The sequence below is a fragment of the Lissotriton helveticus genome, chromosome 9, assembly GCF_964261635.1.
Source record: "Lissotriton helveticus chromosome 9, aLisHel1.1, whole genome shotgun sequence".
NCBI lineage: Eukaryota > Metazoa > Chordata > Amphibia > Caudata > Salamandridae > Lissotriton > Lissotriton helveticus.
In genome coordinates this window covers 683,101,495-683,121,777 of record NC_136070.1, presented here as the reverse complement: position 1 = coordinate 683,121,777, position 20,283 = coordinate 683,101,495, and the positions used below count along the sequence as shown (strand labels likewise).

Below are 20,283 nucleotides of genomic sequence, written 5' to 3'. Positions count from 1 at the left end.
AAAACTGAAAAGGGCCCTAAAAATAGATTACATACAAAAATTGTACAATGTTTATATTCAGTGGGTCTGGGAAACAGCATTCGCGATACAAATATTTTAAAGAGTGCGATCCACATTACAAATAGTAGGCAATTTAAAATTCATCATGGCTGTACAATAACTATTTACAACTGCTTAATATTGCTCAGGTTGTGATGAACCAATGTGTCAAGACTGATATCAGTTAATTATTTGATGTAGGAGCCCCAGACCGGAGGAAGCAAAACTTCGTTGTCATTCAAGGTTATCCTCAACCGTACTCCTGAGATAGGGTCATCAACATTCACCAGATCCCAAAAGTCGAATCTTCGTGTTTCTCTATGGCTGGTGAAGCTTTACTGTTCAATGATTTCTAATGGTTCTCTGCATGTCCTCTGGTGGGATACGGTGTTTCAGCTCTGAGTGCTTATCAGAAAGGGAGATGGTGAGGGATCCTCAATAAATGCTATCGGTGATATCAGCCACAGTGGTCCGAATCAAAGGCCAAAGAGATGGCACTTAGGCTGGTACCTGGAATTTGAAAGGTACATGGTCAGATAGGTCAAGTAGGCAATTGTCCATCCTTACAGTGCAGCAATCAATTGAGGCACCATGCGCTCTTAAGATATATTTTGCCTTGTTTCCAACTTTGGCTTGCAAAGAATTTGAATACATTTAACCAAGGTGAAGGGGATTCAGCACTGAAAAGATTGTGCCTCTTCAAATATGACAAGAGATAAGTTAGTTTATAAAAATGTGCTGCCTTCAAATATTGTACTCCCGCAACTGCCTCTTGCTCTGTTCATGGTCACACCCTCTACTACACAGGAGCTACTCTACAGAATTGAAGACTCTGTGAAGTTCCTAAACAGGCAGTAGGTGTTTTGTAATCAGATGGATTATTTTTAACAATGTGATCCCGACCTGATAAATGCCAGTGTTAGACACAAGGGGGCAGATACCCATGTTTACTCATGGCCCCCTCTTGCATCCGAGCTAGATTTTCAGAATTAATATGCTCTTCTTTTGAAATCACAAAGCATCCATACTGGGATTGCAGCCAAGCTCTTGGTGGCTGTATTTTCAGATGATACATCTATGAATTCATAAAAACAAAAAGGGACTCATTCACAAAAGTAAAGGTCCACTGTCTTTCTCTTCTAAAAGGTTTTGCACCCAATCTTTCCCAACGTAGACGTATTTCTGTGATGACAACTGCTTTGGACAACCCTACCCAAGAATCGCTCCTTCTCCAGCACCAATGGGATGTGATCCCTCAGTCTCTCCATGTCCATTGTTGGTTACATATTTCTCTACAGATTTCTCTAGACTTGAAAACCTATGTATTTCGTTCCTTTTCAACACACCCAATTGTAATGTAATTTAAAACATTAATGAAAGGCCTTCTGTCAGAAGTGCTTCTGGAATTATGAGACTATGAAGGGCCAATTGTACTCTTGAACGTCTTGTACAAGAATATTGTGGCACACTAATGCCATGGACAAAATATCGAGTGACAAAATATTGAATGGTAAATGCAAATAGGGGCAGATATATTTACCATTCTTAACTCCACATAAATGAAGACATATGTATATATATTTCTGGTACACATATGTGGAATTAGGTATTAGTGTCCGACAATATCAATATTCAGGAGGCACATTTGGAAGGCTATATTATGGGGCACAGTGAAAATTATGCAGCATAATTTATTACATTCTGTGAGAATACTATTCTGCTATTTTATCACACATTAATGCTGTTCTCCCAAAAAGCTTTGCCTCTCATATCCCAGTATAGCACGTGGGTGAGGTAATCTGGTGAGTAGTTAATGTTTGCCGTGGCGCAGCACCATGTGTTCTTTTTGATTATTCTAAACTATCAATACATTTATTTGTGGAAATCTGTAATCTATTTAGCATAGGGACGATTATTTGGTAAGTACAGCAAACCCAAATTTGTATGGAAGAAGCGACTTGCTACCCTCATGGATGACAAGCAGCACTGTACAAATCCACCTTGCATTTACATTATATTCCAGTGACCCCATCGATTAGTGATGGTTTGTTGTGTGATCCTTTCAATCTGATAGTACTCACACTCTCACTGACATTAACAGAAAACAAAAGCATCAGAATCTTACCTCACCCTACTTAGAAAGTATGTAGTCGCACAACTTGAGAGTGTTTTTCATACTTTTGATCATGTCCTCGATCTGGTAGATAGAGAGAATGGAAACGAGAAGGCTATTTAGATGTGACAACATGCATAACAGATGACTTATTTTTCTAAAAAATAGTAAACTGTGGGCATTGCCAGTAACTAGATGATCCCAGGGAATAGGAGATTGATTTCTCTGTTGCTCATTGCCAATGCAGCTGAATCCTTTGCCTGGTTTAGAGGTGAGGATAGAAAAAGCTAAATTTGCTCTTACGGTGAAAGGGGATTTTCGATCCCATAGTTCCTTGCTCGTCCACAAATACGATCAACCCCTGTGTGCTTTCTTCTCTTCTCTCACAGAAGAGGTTAGTCTTGTAGTCAAGAAGGGTGATTGTTTGAATTAATTCCTGTTTCCAGCAAGAGATAGCTTCCACCTCTATCCATTTACACTGTGCACTAAAACCAGCGTTGAAGTTACGAAATCGGTTCTAGATCTCTAAGGGTACCACTGGATGTGAGACTGAGTGAGTTACTACACCATTCACTCCTTGGTAATATTGTAATTAATTCCTTTTGTTTCTGAGAATGGAGTACAGTTTCAAGGGGCAGTTATTCCTCTGGTATCTTGTGTATTTACTTTGTTTTGGGTAGATGGAATGGAAGCGACAGAGTTTGAGAGAGAGGGCACATGAACTTGATGGTATAGAACTTTAAAGAAGACTCACATGTTTCTCAGCTGCAATGGTGGGCATGTCGAAGGCATCCCTGTGTTCCGGTGGTGTTACTTCTTCAAGCAGAATAGAGGGATCCTGAAAATATAATTAAAATATCAGCATTACCAAGACCTTTGTCAACACATCTAGACTCTCATGAGTCTCACAGAGACAGAAGTCACAAAAGGCTGCACACCTCAAGAAACAAAAAAAACGAAGAGAAACATTTGTACAAGAAATCCCATACTATGTTCGATTCCTATTGGGCATTTCACGGCCTTAGCCCGTTGTGTTCATCCCCTTTAAAAGCAGAACTATTACTTTTGCGAGTAATGGATCAAAGATGCAGAAACAGTGAATAATGGTAAGCTGACAGTCTACAAGTGTGCTGCTACCAGAAGTGGTCACTCTGCTCTTGACCCAAGAAATTGTGTATGTCTCTTTCTAAACAATACAGTATCTACGTTATCTGATGAATACCATCCTTGCTCCCAAAGTTGTTGCCTACTATTGAAAAATTACTCCGACCGACTACATTGTAAAGAGCATCAAGAAAGAAATTCCTGGGAGGTGTTGCCAAGTAGTGTAAGATGGAGGCTACATTTTACGCGAGCCCCGTGCCAGTTCCGAGAATCCTGCTGAATCCGACCCTTAGGCTAACCTTTTTTCAGCCGTAAGTACCGGTGCGGTGGCCCATATACTAACCACCTTTGGCCCACCGGAGCCCATCCAGGGAGCCCGGGATGAGAGACAATTTTGCCGATCGACAGTCTGGGTGTTCGTACGACCTGCCTGGAGACGTGTCTGCTAGTGACAAACATCACCTGAAGCTGTGAAATCACAATGGTGAACCTCCCTGTGCATCGACTCCTGGGTCGTGCAAGGGAGAGAAGACAGCCAAGTGGCCGGGGTGTGGCACGAAGCCGCTTTCACTTCCAAGAGGTGGCTGGAAACAGCAGAACAGGTACCTTAGAGTGGAGGAGCCGAACTGGGCGCCACACGTGGCCAGGGCTGCAACTGTTGACTGGGCCAGGGCTGCAACTGTTGACTGGGCGAGTCAACTATGGAGCAACCTTTTCTCGGATGCAAACATCCATGTTGTGGCCCCTACTCTTGTACCCTTTGTCCTACGCAAGCCCATGCAGGTAGCCAGGGATAAGAGAAAAGTATTAGGCAAACAACGACATGTCGGAAGACTGGACTGCTGCCAACGTACCGATCCTGGAGCTGCAATCCCACAGCGGTGATCCATCTTTACCTCCGTATTGACTCTTGGGGCACAAAGGAAACAGCCACATGGGAGGGGTGTGGTAGGGACCGCTTTTCATGTTTAGGCAGCCACATCGGATTGTGACAGCCAATGGGGGGGCAGTGACGGTCACACAAGCCCAGCCTTACTACACGCCTGATCCCCGTGGCGTCTGGGCCAGTAAGACATGGCCTCACAGAAACAAGCGCGGGCAGATGTCCCTTGCATTGTGTGTAGGAAGGACCCTCCCAGCTGGTAGACCTGCCAGCTGGCGTGGGGGACCAGCACCCAGAGAAATTCCTCACAGAATAGTTCAGAACCAGGGTCCCGGATTGTGAGCTATCCCCCTACTTCGTTCTGGAAAGGGCACACAGAGCGCTGGCCCCATGCCCTCTGTCGGTGACACAGCCTAGAGCCATTATCATTAGGGTACTGAACTTTTTAGGCAGAGACTGTATCCCACGGCAGGCACGCCAACATCCAGACGTCCTTTGCACCAACTCCAAGTTTATGCTCTTCCCCGATTACACAGTTAAGTGCAGCTCCTTCGTAAATGTTTCTTAGAGGTTAAGTGGAAAGTCAGGGCTATGTACATTGAATGTGCCGATGTACCCTGCCAAACTTAAAGTTATGTATCAGTAGGGAACCATTTTTATTTTAAAGCCCGGAAGAGACCTGGATTTGAGCGTCGGAGATGAAATGACTGCCCATATCAACAAAGGAGCCAATGACATCTCGGGAGACTGAAGGGGGTCAACCATCCCACTCTAGGCTGAAATGCAGCAGACTGATAGGAGGCCAAATCTGGTTATAACAGGAGGATAAACATAGGGCATCCTCCTCATAGAGCTCTGGTGAGTACCAGGGAGAGGAACCTACTAGTGAATGATGAGATATTATTCAGCGGTATAGAGGAGGGGTTTAGTCCCCTTCCAGTTGCGCGCTGGATGATTAAGAACTTCCTGTAATTAAATGGGAAAAAAACCGAAGTACTCATCTTCGGAGGTAAATCGGAGGTCTGGTCAATGGACTGGTGGCCCGGCCCTTGGAACCTGTCCCTCGCCGTCTCAAACAGCCCGCAATCTGGGCGTAATTCTTGACACCACTCTCTCCTTTGACAAACAAGTCAGCAGGACGGTTTCTACCTGTTGCGGTGTTTTAAGAATTTTGAGAAAGATCACGCACTACCTCTCCTCTGAAGCTCGGAAACAGATCACGGGGGCTCTCATCTCCCCGAGGCTTGATTACTGCAACACACTATATCTAGGCATAAATAAAAGATTAGTTCAACGCCTACAAATAGTGCAGAATGCAGCAGCCAGGTTTGTAGTGGATGCCCCTAGACGGTCATCTGGCTCTTCAATTAGAAAAAATCTGCATTGGCTCCCTGTGCAGGCCAGGATGAACTTTAAGGTCCTATGCCTTACCTACTGTACTTTGCAAGGGTCTGGAGCCGAAGACATTAGGTCTCTTGTGTCCTTTTACGCTCCGGCCATGGCTCTTCGTTCTGCTAACAAGAACCTTCTATCTGTTCCTCGAACTGCCAAGGCAAGATGGGGAGGGAAGGACTTCTTCTCCCTTGCCCACAGATTGTGGAACATGCTTCCAGCTGAGCTCAAGGGCCAGGCATCCCTCGTGCTCTTCCGCAAAGCCTTAAAAACCTGGCTCTTTACAGAAGCTTACATGTAGTCGGCACATGTCTTCACATCTCAAACAGCGGTACCATCTTGATGCGCCTTGATGCCTATGGGCTAAGTTGCGCTTTACAAATTTTAACTCACTCATGTACAGCTACAAGTGTTTTCTAATTCAAGGAGGGAGAAGAGACACATTGCCTCTGGGGAGAGGGGCTGGCACAAGGCAAACCACTCCCCACTACACAAGATTATTGTGGTTACTTTATTTTGATATAGTATTACATTGTATTGTATGTTGTTTCTATTAGGGTTGCTTTTTTAGAGGTGAAACATGCTTCCACTTAGAGGTGTTGAGTAGAGGGTTGTTGGGGGGAGAGTTGGGTACTTTAGGGTTGATTTGGTCACAATACTACGTCTCATGCAAGACAGATTGCGACCCACAGTCAAAAGGGCGCAATGACCTGCCATGACCTCTGGGAACAACACCATCCACTACAAGCAATTGTCTTGGAATTTCAGTGGGTTGATGGATAAAATAAAATGCACAACAATCCTTCAACTGGCCCACAATCTGGTCCTAGGGGTTCCATTGTTGTAAGAGACACATTTTCTTGGGAATAGGGGTACCTTTTTAAACACTATGGGGCCTATTAGGATGGCGGACGGACCTGCGTCCGTCCGCCACCCCAGAGGAGAAGGGACCGTCCGCATGGGCAGCGGCGGTCTCTCCGTGCCAATTAGGATGTGACCGCCACCCTGGTGGTCACATCCTGTATTCTTAACATTGCGGCGGGTGCTGCTTGAAGCAGCACACGCCGCAATGTTAAAAAATGCATGTTTACCTTTGCATGCACGAAGCTGCAGGCACCGTGGGGTGCCTGCCGCTTCGTGCACGCAAAGGCAGGGGGGTACCATAGGTACCCCCCATGTGCACCCCCACCCCCCCTTCACCCCTGGGGGCCCACAACGGGCCCCCGAAGACAACACCATATGCCTTTCCACGGCGGAAATGCCGCCGTGGAAAGGCATATGACCGCAGCTATCCTAATATGGCTGGCGGTGTCTGATAGACACCGCCAGCCATGTTAGTGCTTTTCCGCCGAGGTCGGAAGGCGACCGCGGCGGAAAAGCGGCGGACAGAAAATAGATCCCCCAGCCATCCTAATCTGGCGGGGGGTCTTTTTCCAGGCGCAGCGGATAATCCGCATCCTCCGGGTCGGCGGTGGATTCCGCTGGCCCGGAGGATGCGGATTATCCGCATTTATAATCGGCCCCTTAGTCTTTAATCATGCAGGGTTCACTAGGGGTTACTTTTCCCCTGATGGTCATGGACACTATCTCATATGCCATAGATAGATATGTGGTGGTTACGGGCTTCCTGTTTGGCATTCCATTGGCAGTAGTGCCTGTGTATATTCCACCGACCCTGCAGGCGACTACGATGAAAAATCTGATGACAGTTATCACCTTGGGCCTGGATGAGGAGCTTATCGTAGGGGGGATTTCAATGATGTCATGTACCTACAACTTGATTTGAAAAGAGGGGCTAAACCATTGCACCATAGGCGGAGTCCCTGTGGCTTTGTAATCCTTGGAGAGCAAAGAACATGTCGGCATGTGAGTTCACATATTATTCCTACTCTCATAGGTCACATTCAAGACTAGACTACTTCTTCCTCCCAGCTGCTGGACTCTGATAGTCGTCAGGAGCTACAATTCATGCAGGGGTACTGTTGGGCTAATCACCGATTTAATTAACTATGGGGCTGGGGAGGTGTAGGTCTAACATGCACTGGAGCCTTTAGGTTGGGTGGCTGAAGGATGTTAGGTTTTAAGAACACATGAAGAAAAAGATAGAACTCTACTTAAGAGCAAGCTCCACAACAGAAGTCTCCCTAATCACATTGTGGGAGGCAATGAAAGCAGTTCTTTGGGGATTAATAATGGCAGACTCGCCATTCAGGCAACAGAGACCGAATTGCCACATCGCTGGAACGAGTGGCAAAGGGCTCCCATTGATCTTAAACCACTTCTGCTCAGGAGGCCTTGCGCTCTTTCATTTTTTAATCGGCTAAATTCGCCATTTAGTCACACAGCGCTCACCTTGTCAATCACCCCCTTCCCCCGTCCACCACTGACGTAGTCAGATTGTTGTGGAGGGAAGGCGGAACCGGAAGTGATTACAACTTCCCCTCGCTTGCGGCGCAGGTTAGCAGGCGAGTTGTTCTGCCCACCCTTAGTGCAAGAACTGAGCATTCACACGCGCTGGCAGACTCGCCATTCAGGTAACAGAGACTGAATTGCCACATCGCTGGAACGAGTGGCAAAGGGCTCCCATTGATTTTAAACCACTTCTGCTCAGCAGACCTAGCGCTCTTTCACTTTTTAATCAGCTAAATTCGCCATTTAGTCACACAGCGCTCACCTAGTCAAACACCCCCTTCCTTGGTCTACCACTGACGTAGTCAGATTGTTGTGGAGGGAAGGCGGGACCGTAAGTGATTATAACTTCCCCTCGCTTGCGGCGCAGGTTAGTTGGTCTACCCTGTTTTACCATAAAAGAACGATGCCATTCTGTTCGTGCAGCGGATGTGCGCAGCGGAAGCGCCAAAGGCGCGCCAAAGGCAAGCCCATCTGTGCCCGTCCGCGCCAGAACTGACCCAGGGCCAGGTATCGCTGCCCCCCCCTCCCTCAGCCCCTAGAATTTACCCTCGGGAGAAACTACTACAACTCAGACAGGTCACAAATATACCATGCCTCCACTCATTTCCCTGGAGGAACGACAAAGCAACTGCGCTCACTGCTCCTACACTCTATCACTATCTCTAAAAATAATCTCACCCCCCCCATCGAGCACTCAATCAGCATGGTGGAGAAGCGTGGCTCAGTGGTGTGGAGAAGCGTGGCTCAGTGGTTAGAGGCGGCAAACCTGGAAGCTGAGCTCGGCTGTGGACCAGGGTTCGATTCCCCGCCTCGGCGGGTCTCGGGCTCAAAATTCCACAGACTTGACAATTCTCGCTCCGGTGCCTACTCGACTCATGGGGTCACACTCTGCGACTCTGGGCAATAGCTTGCTTAATCTCCACTACGGCCCCTCGCGGCGGGATGCCTGGCTTTCACCTTGTGGATACCCTGCCGCGGTATCTCACAGGGGAATACCAGGACGGGTTCCCTAAGCAAGCGCCTTGATACCTTCGGGTGATACGTGCGCTATATAAGTCGCAATACATTTACATTTACATGGCCCTGCTGAACTGCAGGCCCCTACCCAAACACTCCTTGGAAATCAATATGCTTCTCCAAGACACAGAACTAGATGTTCTGTTTCTGACAGAAACTTGGCTATCCACAAGCTCAGAGCCAGACATCGTTCAAGCCCTCCCCCCAGGATACCTCACCCAACGCCTCAACAGAATCACTGGGAAAGGCGGTGGAAACGGAATCATTCACAAAAGTCACCTCTCCTGCCGCATTCTCGACAGCCCAATTCTTGATTGTGAAAACGTTCATTTTATCATCCAACTCTCCCCTTTAAAATCACTTTTGGGCATTCTCCTGTACCGCCCACCAGGAGCACATGGACAGTTCTGTAGCTCCCTGAAGGAAGCCATCATCTCACGTGCCTGCTCCTCTTCCAACTTTACAATACTGGGAGATCTAAACCTCCACTTTGATGACCCTTCGGACGAAGTGGCAGGGGTCCTAACACTTGACCTGGTTTCCTACCACCTTCTCTTGAAAAGCCACCAAGCCACACATGTAAAAGGCCATTTACTAGACCCCATCTTCTCAAACATCACCAAATTAAAAACGAGTAAGTCCCTCCCCATCCCCTTGTCAGACCACTTCCTAGTACCATTCCACTGGCAAACCAACACCGAACCCCCTCACAGGCCTCCACCTCGCTTCCCAGAATGCCCATGGTGAAAATTAGTCCCTGAGGACTGGAGACGCGGACTCGAAATCACCACCCCCTCATTCGAACCAGACCCAGTCTTAGCAGACGAGCAATTCTCCACTTGAATAGAAAACTCAATAGATCAAGTACTGCCAAGAAAAATCTTACCTAAAAAAAATGGAACCTTCAAATCCCCTTGGTTCACCCCAGAACTCCGCGTCTTGAAAAAACAATGCAAAAAACTTGAACGCATATTCAGGAAGGACTGGGCCAATAACCAAAAAATAGAATACAAAGCAGCTATCAGGTCCTACAAAGCTAACCTAAAAACAACCCAGGCGGCCTTCTATAAAGAAAAAATCCAAGCCTCCGCCAACTCCTCTAGGGAAACATTTTGTATCATCAAAAAACTGCTGAAAGTTTCAGATCCACCCCCGTCACCGACCCCTCGGGTCGCAGATGCAACGAACTGGCAGAGTTCTTCTCCACTAAAATTCTAAATATCCTAAAAACACTCCCCGTCCCCGACTACTCACCAGATTACCTCTAACGCCCCCCTCTTGGACTCCTTCTCTCCGCTGATAAGGGAGATGCTCCCCCATATCTTAAACTCAATCAAAAGTGGCTCCCCACTCGACCCGCATCTTTCAACATCCTGAAACTCGTGACACCATCCATCACCCTCCCCCCCCCCATCACTAACTTAACACCTCCCTAGAACTGGGCACCGACCCCCAATTGGAAAAGGGCTACAGTTAGAGCACTGTTAAAGAAATCCCATCTGGACCCCCTAGAACTGGGCAACTACCGGCCCTTATCCTTAATGCATGGAATCAGCAAGGTGGCGGAGAAATTCGTTAACCAACAGCTCTCCGCCTTCTTCGAATCCAACAGACTCCTACACCGCTCACAGACAGGCTTCCGGCCTGGCCAGGGCACAGACACCGCCCTGATGGCAGTGGTGGAACAGGCACGAATGGTCCTAGACGCAGGTGGATCTGCAGCAGTGATCCTCCTAGACCTAAGCGCTGCCTTCGACATGGTGGACCACTCTATACTTGTCCATCGTCTAAGCAGAATAGGAGTCACAGGTTCAGCAATATCCTGGCTCAAATCTTTTCTAGAACATAGAACCTTTCAGGTCTCCAAAGGCAACATTAGATCCAGAGCTGTGCCACTCCAATTCGGGGTGCCTCAGGGCTCATCCCTAAGCCCTACACTTTTCAACGTGTATATGTCCCCTCTGGAGGAAATTGTAGCCCCTTCCGGCATCAACCTGGCCACGTATGCCGACGACACCCAACTCGTGGTCTCTCTAAATCAGACGGACCACTGCCAGGAAAATCTATGCTCCTGTCTCAAAGAAACCTCCAGATGGATGAGCAATTCTCTCCTCAAACTAAATGGAGACAAATCAGAGATCCTAGTGCTAGGCAATCAATCTAAACTCCCCACAAAACGTTTGTGGCCATCGTGCATGGGACCAGTTCCCGCTCCAAAAAAAGAAATAAAAGCCTGGGTGTCTGGCTCGATCAGGACCTCAATTTTCAAACACAAGCTAGGAAAACCGCGGGAACCTGCTTTGGTCTCATACGCACCACACGTAAAGTCCTTCCCCTTTTACCCCCCCCCCCCACTCCAGAAAACTCCTCATTCAGGGTCTCATCCGTCCAGACTGGATTACGGAAACGCCCTATATCTTGGCGCCCTGAAATTGGTCATAAACAAACTTCAACTTTTCCAGAACTCTGCAGCTAGGCTGCTAACAGGCACAAAAAACGATGCTCTGCTAAGCCTGCCCTAAGCTCCCTAAACTGGCTCCCAATCCATGAGAGAATCAATTTCAAATCCCTCTGTATTACACATAAAATTCTACAGGACAAGGGCCCCCCAATCTTGAGATCCTTGATCAAACCATACAAAGCAAACAGGAAGCTAAGATCCGACCACCTCTTTCTGGCAAACCTTCCCAGAATCAAGAAAGCACGGTCAGGAGGACGCCTATTCTCATACAATGCCTCCAAGCTCTGGAATTCCCTTCCCCTCAACATTCGCAGGGAAACCAACCTACTAAAATTCCGTAAGCTCCTGAAAACCCGGCTGTTCCCTTAGGTCTCTTCTGTTCCAGAACTAATTCCACGAGTCCAGCACTGGGACGCCCCCGGGTAGCTACCCGCTTTACAAATGCACTTCCAATTCCAATTCCATACACTGTGGGAGGAGAAAGAAAAGTACAGCACTGGAAAGGCAGATTAGGGAATTAGAATATCGCCTGAACCAAATGAGAGATCATGACACATTTTGTAGTTTAGAGGCTACTAAGGAGGCCTTTAAACAGAAACTGACTCATGCCAGGGCACCAGTGTCTGATTTTTAAAATCCGAGAGTACGAATTTGAGGCAAGACAGGAAAATTGCTAAACAGGCTTGCAGCCAACTATGGAAGACAGGTTTGTCCCATAGACATGGGGCCCGACAGTGAGGTGACCTATTACAAATCACACATTTCTATCAGGCACTTTACCAATCAGAGCCTTCGGGCGGGCTGGAGCAACAAAACCTCTTAGCTGCAAAACCTGGTCACGCCGAGGCTCTCCAGCAGTGAGAGGGTGAATTTGGATGCTCACCTGTCGAAGGAGGAGTGATATGCAGCCTTGTAGGAGATGCAATCTGAGAAGGTACCTGGTTCAAATGGATTCCATATACAATTCTTGGAAAGGTTTGCATCAACACTACTCTCACTTCCTCACGAAGGTTGAAGCTGCAGAGACAGCTTTGCTACTTCCTTATGATATCTGGAGAGCCTCAGTGGTAGCCCTCCCCAAACCATAGAGCCACCTACAGACTGCGCGTCTTACAGACTGGTCTCCCTAATAAATATTTAAGTCAAAATAGTTGCAAAGGCCTCAGCAACCAGGCTACTGAAACAGGTGAGTCCCCCAGTGCATTGCGATCAAAATGGCTTTATGCCAGTCAGAAGCACAAGGCCTTGTCTTAGGAGGCTAAATATGTACTTGGACCACATACATTCTGTATCTGACCACACAGCCATGATGCAACTTGACTTTGAGAAGGCCTTTGGCCCATTTGAATGGTCTTTCCTCCAAAATATCTTAAAAAATATTAATTTTGGTCCTAGATTCCTTTAGTATGTGAGGAACAAGTTACTTACCTTCGGTAATGCTTTTTCTGGTAGATATAGTATCTGCCTGTGGATTCCTCACCTTGTGAATATCCCCCTGCGTCAGCAGCTTCCGGAAATTCTTTTTGTAGCTTCGCGCTGACGTGGACCGACATCACAGAGGCACGGATTCGCGCACGACTCCGCTGACGTCACCGACCCCATATTAGACTCACGCCGGCGTGATGACATCAGTTCCGCCCCTTTTTTCCGTGCCTTCGAGGCACACAAACGGACCAATGGCAGTAGAACAATACAAAGTATACACCGTACACAATGTCCAGATTACACACATAGTGTGAAAACAATAAGGCAAAGCAAAATGCAATAAACATTTCCTTTGACAATAAATATAAATAAATATATACAATAAACATGGTATACAAGAGTGGACAACGGGGAGGCGGGCGGGTCAGTGAGGAATCCACAGGCAGATACTGTATCTACCAGAAAAAGCGTTACCGAAGGTAAGTAACTTGTTCTTCTGATAGATACATCTGCCTTGTGGATTCCTCACCTTGTGAATAGAGTCCCACTGCAGTCCCCACTCCCGGAGGAGGGTGTCCACTCTTCTATACCAAGAAATCCTGGAGGACAGAGCGCGCAAAGTGGCTGTCCCTCCTCACCTCGGTATCCAAGCAGTAATGCTTCGCGAAAGTGTGGAGGGAGCCCCAAGTTGCGGCTCTGCAAATGTCCTCTACAGGCACACCTCTAGAAAGAGCAGATGTTGCAGACTTAGCTCTAGTAGAATGAGCCCTTATACCCTCTGGAGGTTCCTTACCCGCCAGGGAGAAGCAGATCTTGATGCATAAAATTATACATCTTGAAAGCGTGCGCTTGTGCACAGATCTTCCTTTCCTGCATCCAGCAAATCCAACGAACAGCTGGTCATCCAACCTGAACTCTCTTGTCCTGTCCAGGTAGAAGCTCACCGCCCTGTTAGGGTTCAAGTGATGAAGCCGCTCCTCCTCCTTTGAAGGGTGAGGGGGAGGATAGAAGGTAGGAAGGGTAACGGATTGCCCCGGGTGGAAAGGAGTTTATTTATTTTATTTATTTAAAACTTATAAGGCGCGACAGCTACCCGCAGTGGGTTTCCCGGCACCAAGGGATAGACTGGAGAAGAAAGAACTACAAGGCTTCACATGAGTGGAACAACAAGAGAGACTGTTTCTGAAGATTATTGTTGGAAGAGCCACGTTTTTAAACCCTTGCGGAACCTGACAAGATCAGTTTCCAGCTTCAGCCTAACAGGCAGAGCATTCCAGGATTTGGTGCCCAGATGAGAGAATGAGCGGCCGCCCATCTTCACCAGCCTAAATCTAGGCACAACAAAATCTCCTTTGCCGGCAGATCTAAGAGTACGGCTAGGTGTATAAACATGAATGAGATTGTGAAGGTACCTGGGAGCAGAGCCCTGTTTTATCTTGAAGATATAACATAGAGCCTTAAATTTAATTCTATTCTTGATTTCCAACCAGTGCAAATCGCGAAGGGCTAACGATGCAGATGTTTTCCGTGGAACATTGCGTAGCAATCGTGCGGCCGCATTTTGAACAACCTGAAGTTTTTTCACGGTTGTCAAGTCGGCACCAAGATACAGGACATTTCCATAGTCTAGGCGAGATGTTATTAAAACCTGGACCACCGTCCTTTGTGTGGGGACCGGAAGCATCCACAAGATTTTTTGGAGCCATTTTAAAGTGGCGAAGCAAATGGCAGCCACCTTTACAGCCTGTTGTCGCATAGTGAGCTTCTCATCGATCAAAAATCCGAGATTGCGAACCTGGGTCACGGGCGTCGGGGTAGGGCCCATACTCTCGGGCCAATGTTGGGGGCCCCAGAGATCTTTGTCCTTACCCAGGATCACAATCTCGGTTTTATCTCCATTTAACTTAAGGAAATTTACCCGCATCCATCTTGCCACTTGGGACAAACCCAATTTAAGGTCCGAAGCATTATTACCTTCCCTATTAGATAGGGAGAAAATAATTTGTGTATCATCGGCGTATGAAAATAAGGTTAGGCCTGCTTCTTCCACAATGGTGGCCAGGGGTCTAATATAGATATTAAAAAGCAGAGGGCTAAGAATAGACCCCTGGGGAACACCATACGCCGATGCACACATTTTGGAAGATGCTGTTGCTGAAAAAACCTGAAAGGTACGCCCACTCAGAAAAGAGGCTATCCAAATCAAGGCAGAGCCCCCAACTCCCAAAGATTGTAGGGATGTGAGAAGAATGGAATGAGACACGGTATCGAACGCTGCGCTTAGATCCAACAGGATAAGCGCCGATGTCTCCCCGCGATCGATACCGTGCCTTAAATTCTCAGTAACCCCCAAAAGGGTAGTTTCAGTTGAGTGGTGGGCTCTGAATCCAGATTGAGATGGATGCAGATAGCCTGAACTCTCTACCAAATGAGATAATTGGGAATTAATGTGCCTCTCCAAGATTTTTGAGAAGATGGGCAACAGCGAGATGGGCCTGTAATTAGACAGGTTGGAAACATCCGCACCTACTTTTTTCAGCAAGGGAACTACCATCGCGTGTTTCCAGATCTGTGGAACACATGATTCTATCAGTGAAGTATTCAGTAATTTCATCAATACGCGACGGGAGTTTAAATCAAGTTGTTTAAGAATTCTTGCCGGGAGAGGATCACAGGGAGAACCAGATTTAATGCTCCTCAGACAGTTAACAAAGGAAACATCATCAAAAGGCAGCCACTCCGAGAGTTTGGTTGTCATAGGAACGTGGCAGTCTTGGGCTGGCACAGGGGTAGAGGAAGAATCTGCACTCAACGGTCGAAGACCCAACGAATCATAGATCCGTTCTACCTTGGTGATAAAAAACTCCGCAATGGAGTTACACTGTGCCTCATTCAAAGCTGGAGGTGCAGGAATGGAGTCTGCTCCTGTTAGTTTTTTCACCACAGAAAATAATGTGCGCGGGCAATTTTGGGCATGTGAGATGGTATTGGCGATATGAGCAGCTCTTGCAGTCTTGCATTGTTTATGGTAGTCTCTAAGGGCCACCTTATATGCCATCTTACGTGAGGGAGAATACGAACGTCTCCATTGTCTCTCTAGTGCCTTGCATTCGGACTTCACAGTTTTTAAATTCTCCGAAAACCATGCTGCAGGGTGTCGATGGGGCAGGGTGTGCAGAGGTACAAGGGCAACGAGTTTATTCACAGCAGTAGTCAAACAATCGGAGACTGCTGCTTCCGATGCCAAAAGAGACGAATTAACATTTGGCAATGTGTTAGATAAGTGCCTATTGAACTCGATGATGTTAAGTTTACCCCAGCAACGTGATTTTTTCACCTGAGATAGCATTAAGTGCTATGTTTGTAATGCACGAGAGAGAGAATTTGACTGCCATATGATCTGACCATTCCAAAGGACGGGCGGCCGATTCACAGTCATACGCAAGATTAGACAGAACAGGGTCCAGCAAATGCCCTGCCGAATGAGTGGATCCGGAATTGCATAGCAAGATGTTAAGCGCTTCTAAATCCGCTAAAAACGTTTTGCTAATTGGGCATAGGGGATCTTCAAGGTGAAGATTTAGATCCCCCAGAATGGTAAAATTTGCGGCTTTTAGAATCAATGGGGCAATAGATTCCGAGAAGGACGTCACCCAAGAGTTGGGGTTTCCAGGGGGACGGTATATCAGTAAGCCGGATAAGGTCATCCGGGCACTGATAGCTAATTTAAATAGGGCAGCCTCACAACCTGGTAGCAAAAAAGCCTCAAATTTGCAAATGTAGTTGGATTTGAATATTATAGCAATACCGCCACCCCTACCGATGTCTCTATCTCTATTCACCATGACATAGCCAGAGGGAATCGCAAAGGCAATGTCTGGTCCCGAGCTTGCCTGAAGCCAAGTTTCCGTTAGGAAAATGGCGTCTCGTTTCTCATCCACAAGGAAATCATAGATATGATTTTGATGTTTAGGAAGGGATCGACAATTAATGCTCCAAAAATGCAGTTTGGGATGAGTGAGGGGGGATTTCGTTGCAACCATTTTGTCCTGTAAAAGTGGAAATTTCCTCCTTTTACATCTGCTCATCCTCCCCAGGGTAAATCCGCAATTATTGCAATGAAACCCCTGAATGGGAAAAGAGCAAGTTGAGCAATGGGTATTTGGCACATGTCTGTGAGAGAGCAGATCATCGGCCGCATAAGTTATAATCGTACCTGAAGAGGCTGGGATAGTGTCAGCAGAGGCAGAGTTGGAGGCCCCCTGGCCCATCCTGACGCGGATGGGTGCAGACGGGCAGGACTTAGGCTCGACAGAGGCGCGACAGAGGCGCGCCCGCTGCTTGTGTCCGCTGCGCGGAGAAGCTGCCATCTTGCTTTGTAGTCCCGTGGGCAGCGCAAAGGCGCTGGGACTTGTAGTTGTTAGAAAATGAGTGGGGTTGCCGTGCAACAAAGAAGACAAGGGGCGTTTCCGGCCACAGCTCCCAATTCGGCTGTGTCAACACGGAGTAATGTGTGCAATGTAAAGAGAAGGTTAGTGATAGTATTAAAATTCAAACAGGCGCAAATAAATTCCTAACTCTAAGTAAATTTTAAAATAGCGATGTAACTATCACCCGGCTTTCCGCCTAAGGTGTACTAGTCTAGGCAAAGCGAAACAGTCTTCGGGAGCAACACAAGTAATCTGGGTGCCCCCGGTAGCAAGCCACAAGTTCTCGCGAACCAGCACTCACCCCTCGCTTTGTAGTCCCGTGGGCAGCACAAAGGCGCTGGGACTTGTTGTTGTTAGAAAATGAGTGGGGTTGCCGTGCAACAAAGAAGACAAGGGGCGTTTCCGGCCACAGCTCCCAATTCGGCTGTGTCAACACGGAGTAATGCGTGCAATGTAAAGAGAAGGTTAGTGATAGTATTAAAATTCAAACAGGCGCAAATAAATTCCTAACTCAAAGTAAATTTTAAAATAGCGATGTAACTATCTCCCGGCTTTCCGCCTCAGGTGTACTAGTCTAGGCAAAGCGAAACAGTCTCCGGGAGCAACACAAGTAATCTGGGTGCCCCCGGTAGCAAGCCACAAGGTCGGCAGAAAAGCAGCCCCGGTCCTAAGAACTATTCGATCAGCATGGATGGTCAAGAATGGGGGCTTTGAACTAAGAGCTTGAAGCTCACTTACCCTCCTTGCCAAGGTAATTGCGACCACGACAACACGGTCTTGGCGAATCTTCCTCAGAACCCGAGGAATCAAGGGTATGGGAGGAAACGCATAAAGGAGTTGCGAGTTCCAACTAAACTGAAACGCGACCCCCAAGGCTCCCTGCATCAGTAATTGGAGGCTGCAAAATGACGGGCAATGAGCATTCTCGTGAGTTGCAAACAGGTCCACCTGAGGAGTCCCCCACGTCCGAAAGACGTGACGAACTACCTCTGGATGAAGCCTCCACTCGTGGTTGGCAGAGAACCGCCGACTGAGACTGTCTGCACGAACGTTCAGAACTCCGGCCAGATGATTTGCCATCAGACAAATCTTGGGGTCCCGAACCCAGGGCCAGAGACGCAGAGCCTCTCTGCAGAGACACTGCGACCCCACTCCTCCCTGCTTGTTGACATACCACATCGCGGTCGTGTTGTCCGTCAGGACCTGAACTGACCGCCCACGAAGGGAAGGGAGGAAGGACTTGAGCACCAGACGTATCGCCCGTAATTCCAGCAGGTTGATGTGAAGCAACCTTTCCTCTGGAGACCAAAGACCCTTGACCTCCAGGTCCCCCAGATGAGCACCCCACCCAAGAGTGGATGCATCCGTTATCACTGTGGCCACCGATGGAGGAAGTTGAAAAGGCTTTCCTTGCAACAGATTGCCTTCCACGCTCCACCAAGACAGATCCGCTGCATTTTCTCTGGAGATCCTCACTGACTCCCTGAGATCTCCGTTGTGCTGATACCACTGCCTGCGGAGGCACCAATGGAGTGCCCTCATGTGCCAGCGTGCATGGTTGACCAACAGAATGCAAGAAGCCATCAGACCGAGCAGACGTAAGACCTTCAGGACTGGAACAACCGCTCCATTGAAGAATAAAGGAATCATTTCCTGTATGTCGCGAATCCTTTGAGGAGGAGGGAATGCACGACATACAGTAGTGTCCAGTACCGCACCTATGAACAGGTTGCGCTGGGTGGGCACCAGGTGAGACTTGGGTACATTTATCGAAAAATCCAACCTGTGTAACAACTGAGTTGTCTCTTGCAGATGAAGGAGCACCTTCTCTGGCGACTCCGCTTTAATCAGCCAGTCGCCCAGATACGGGAATACAGGAATCCCCGACCTCCTGAGATGTGCTGCCACCACTGCCATCACCTTGGTGAAGACTCGAGGCGCAGTAGTAAGACCAAACGGAAGGACCGCAAACTGGTAGTGTTGCGACCCAACCATAAAACGGAGATACTTTCTGTGCGACTTCAAGATCGGAATATGAAAATACGCATCCTGCAAGTCGATCGACACCATCCAGTCCTCTTCCAGGAGCGCTTGAAGAACCTGTGCAAGAGTGAGCATCTTGAACCTTTCCTGTTTCAGGTAAAGGTTCAAGATCCTGAGATCCAGGATTGGCCGAAGCCTGCCATCCTTCTTGGGGATCAGAAAATACCGGGAGTAGCATCCCTGACCCCTCTCCTGCTCCAGAACCACCTCTATCGCACCTTTTCTGAACAGTGCCAGGACTTCTTCCTACAGGAGAAGCAGGTGGTCCTCCGAACAATAACCCTGGCAAGGAGGGTAATTTGGGGGAAACTCCCATATGGGAAGAGCATACCCATTCTCCACGAGACTGAGAACCCAAAGATCCGATGTTATCAATTCCCAATCTCGTAGGAAATGGGTAAGCCGACCCCCCACCGGTGCCACATGATCCGGAATGGCGGATCTAGGGCTGCTTTGCTGCGTTGGCAGGGGGCTGGGACGGGGAAGAGGAGGAAGAGGAGGAGATTTGACGGCCTCGAGAACGGGCTCTTTGCATGCCCCTATAAGACCTGTACAGCGTGTTTTGCTGCTGCTGCGGCTGCTGCTGCGTTGACTTGTAAGACCGAAAGGAAGATCTGCTAAACCCTCTAGTACGCCTTCCAAAAGTGCCCCTGGTTTGAAGGCCCAATGACTTGGCTCTCGCCCTGCTGTCTTTAAAGCGTTCTAAAGCAGCGTCTGCCTTCTTGCCAAATAAACCAGATCCGTCGAACGGGAGATCCAACAACGTAGATTGGACATCTGATGAAAATTCACTCGACTTCAGCCACGCAGCTCTCCTCGTAGCTACAGAAGAGCCCATGACCCTTGCCACAGAGTCCGCCGTGTCCAAACCACTCTGAACCACCTGCCTTGCTGCAGCCTGAGTGTCAGAGATAACCTCCTGGAAGTCTTTTCTATCCTCCTCCGGTAACTTGGGCACCAACTG

At 48.0% G+C, this 20,283-nt stretch overlaps 1 protein-coding gene across 1 annotated transcript in view; it reads right to left on the bottom strand.

Annotated features, from left to right (window-relative positions):
* Positions 1 to 355: 355 nt before the first annotated feature.
* The window catches only part of LOC144782929 (maestro heat-like repeat-containing protein family member 1), a 57,320-nt gene continuing 37,392 nt past the window's right edge, over positions 356 to 20,283 (bottom strand). The window contains exons 4-6 of the mRNA XM_078662164.1: positions 2,907 to 2,990; positions 2,165 to 2,236; positions 356 to 549 (exon numbers count right to left, since the gene is read on the bottom strand). Of these exons, the coding sequence (XP_078518290.1) occupies positions 2,171 to 2,236; positions 2,907 to 2,990 (150 nt within the window). The 3' untranslated portion in view covers positions 356 to 549; positions 2,165 to 2,170. The remainder of the gene's footprint in view (positions 550 to 2,164; positions 2,237 to 2,906; positions 2,991 to 20,283) is intronic.